This window comes from Austrofundulus limnaeus, unplaced genomic scaffold (assembly GCF_001266775.1).
Source record: "Austrofundulus limnaeus strain Quisiro unplaced genomic scaffold, Austrofundulus_limnaeus-1.0 Scaffold179, whole genome shotgun sequence".
Classification (NCBI taxonomy): Eukaryota; Metazoa; Chordata; class Actinopteri; order Cyprinodontiformes; family Rivulidae; genus Austrofundulus; species Austrofundulus limnaeus.
In genome coordinates, this window is record NW_013952581.1 from 785,058 (window position 1) to 787,989 (window position 2,932).

Consider the following 2,932-nt stretch of genomic DNA (forward strand, 5'->3'; position numbering starts at 1 on the left):
GATTCTGCCTGGAACTGAAAATATGGATGGAGGACAACAGAGCTGCTTCATGGAAGAAGAACCTCAGCTTAGCCTGTTAGACTTTGCGCTAGCGCCGCTATATTGCCTTATATGTATTAGCTCGGTGCTAGCTCGACAAACAAGCTAAACTGAGGTCCTCCATCCATATTTCCAGTTACAGCTGAGTCGTTTTTGTGTTCCCCTCTCTGTCATGTGGATGGAGGACCTCAGTGACGAGAGGAGAATGTGTAGCGCTGAGCCAATACATATACATGGTGATAGCGATGGCGCTAACGCTAAAGCTAACAGGCTAAGCTGAGGTTCTTCTTCCCTGAAGCAGCTCTGTTGTCCTCCATCCATATTTTCAGTTCCAGGCTGAGTCATTTCTACCTTCTCCTCTCTGTCAACGCTCTCTGGTTTCATTTAAAAGAGTCGATCATCAGATATTGTCCAAGATTAACCTTCAGGGTGGATATAGCTCGCTAGCAGCCTCATGCCGATGACCTAGTTGATGTCATCATTTACCCAGAATGCTTTGTGTGTAAATAAAATGTCCCCGCCCGTGTAACATATTCTTTTTTTTTTTTTTTTTTTTCCTGTAACATATTCTTAAACTTTTAGTTTAAAAATTATAGAAACTAAACAGCTTACAGTATTTTTACAGTCTTTATTTTACAGTTAAAATAAATGTTTATCAAATAAAGTCTAATGTTACAACTAATCATGGATCCCTTTAACAATCTGGTTCTATCATAAAACGTGAATGTTACAAAAATAAAGGCAAACTTTTAAGTAAAATACAGATTTCAGAGTTACATTACAAATAGTGATGCTGATTTTATTTTTTTGTCTTTAATATTTTCTGCACCGGCCCACATTACAACAAAGAAACAGGACCGTATCACCGTGTGGAACACATTTAATTTCATTAAAACAATACTGATCAAAATAACTGAGCAGCTTTAAAAACAGGAAGTGATTAAAAACACTTTAAATGACCTGAACTGTCCCTTTAAGAACCCCGCAGGTCCTCACACACAGTTTATGCCTTTTGTTCTGCTTTTTGTAAAATAAATAATGATTACCGATAACGCGCGCCGCTGCTGTTGTTCTGGTCGCCATGCCGACCAGCTGGTTCGGTCCAAACAATGCTGGCGTTACCCGGCAACAGTGGCACCTTTAAAAGAAACCGTGAGATTGTTCAAAAAAATAAAACCTAAATGTAAAAAGGACTATGAATAAAAATAAGGTAAATAAAATGAAAAAACATGTGATGCACAATGTTTGAATTGAAGCAAGTTTGTTTAATGCAGCAGAATAAATAAATTATTTTTAAAATCCTTTCTGTTAGACGGATGTTCAGAGTCCATGTCAGCCGAGGAGGACAGTTCACGATGATGAAGCCAAACATCAAGTCTGATGTGTTCTTAATTAAACACTGCAGCTCTGTCTACAGCAGAACCTTCTAGCTGCTTCCTAAACCCAGGTCAGAACCGACCGAGGAGCCCAGGAGGTTCCTGATCCTCCATATGTAGATGGAAAACAGAGGAAACTCCTCAGATAAGAGGAAGATAGGCTGCTCCAGGAGACCCAGGAAGCCTGTCTCCTCCTGTTGCTCCACCCCGACCCGACGCCCCGGTACCTCTGAGTTCTGCAGCAGCACCTCCAGGATCCACAACAGGTGGCACGAGTTCTGATATCGGTCCACAGGAAACACTTCCAGCCCAGAGGCTTCCTACAAATACAAGATGAGAACCAGTGACACAATAAAAAACTTTACAAAGCTAGATTTTTTACACTTGATGAGCCCCCGCTTTATTATTATTATTAATAATAATAATAATAAAAATTTATTTAATTCTTTGTTTTACCAGGAGAGAAAAACTCACTGAGATAAAACCCTGGCTAAAACTGACAACTAAACAGAAAGTTTCAAACTTTAAAACTACTTAAAATTCTTGTTATTATGACCCCTGCACGTGAAGCATAATGTTTTCATACAGTTTATTTATTTATTTATTTATTTTTCTTTTTTTCAGTGATTTTTGGTCAACCGTAGCACAAAAACAGCTGCACTGATCAACATGAAATTTGTCAGGACTGTAGATGAGTCTAACTCAGGGGTTCTTAATCTTTTTGACCTCTGGGCCCAATTTGTTGAACATAATGTGACACGAGGCCCAGTCAGACATTACCAATGTACGGATCAAAATTATAATTATTCTAAATCTTGGTTTAAAAGAGACATGTCATGCTAAAATGCACTTTTTTTACATTTATTAACTATTTTTTGTGCAATTATAGTGTCTAGGAGTGTAGAAAACTTTAATTTATTCTGTCCAGTTACTGCAAAGATATTTTTTAATTATTTTATGGGTCAAATTTTTCAGTTTGTTCAAAATCTGCTGTTGCTTATTTCGTTTCATCGTTTATTTCGTCACACTTTTTTCTTTGGAACTACCATTTATGGTAATGTATTTCCGGCCAACTGGATTTCATAGTCCGCCATTTTTTTCCTCGCTGTGTGATTTTGTAGTTCATAGCGTCATGCCAAAAATGCAAGTTCAGAAGTCAAAATGTTTGGTTCTGGGGTGTGTAAACCCACATTATTATCTACATAGACTACCAGCGTCAGAGCTTCTTCAAAGTGCCTGGTTAAGTTTTATTTTTCAAGGAAATGGACCCACAACAGGGCGGAAAGTGCTTGCAGAAAACAGAGGAGGAATGTTACAAAAAGGGTGAGTTATGAACTGTAAATGTGTTTTAACTGTCTAATTTAGCTGTTTCTACCCTCTGTGTCGGAATATGAGGGAAGAAAGAACAGCTGTGTTTAAGTTTCTTTACCGAACCGGTGCTCAGCACCATGTTGTTTTACTTTCACTTTCGCCCCGCGCTGTATTCAGCATGTCTGCGTTGTTTTTAAATCCTGTAG

The 2,932-nt window shown here is 38.3% G+C and overlaps 1 protein-coding gene across 2 annotated transcripts in view; it reads right to left on the bottom strand.

The window, feature by feature from the left end:
* Nucleotides 1–730: 730 nt before the first annotated feature.
* Nucleotides 731–2,932, bottom strand: part of mei4 (meiosis-specific, MEI4 homolog (S. cerevisiae)) — a 70,664-nt gene continuing 68,462 nt past the window's right edge. Inside the window, exons 5-6 of one of the 2 annotated variants that reach the window (XM_014017950.1) lie at nt 1,643–1,735; nt 731–1,177 (exon numbers count right to left, since the gene is read on the bottom strand). In XM_014017950.1, the coding sequence (XP_013873404.1) occupies nt 1,082–1,177; nt 1,643–1,735 (189 nt within the window). In that variant the 3' untranslated portion in view covers nt 731–1,081. Of the gene's footprint in view, nt 1,178–1,283; nt 1,736–2,932 lie in introns of those variants that run through there. The other variant, XM_014017949.1, reaches the window with a different exon arrangement.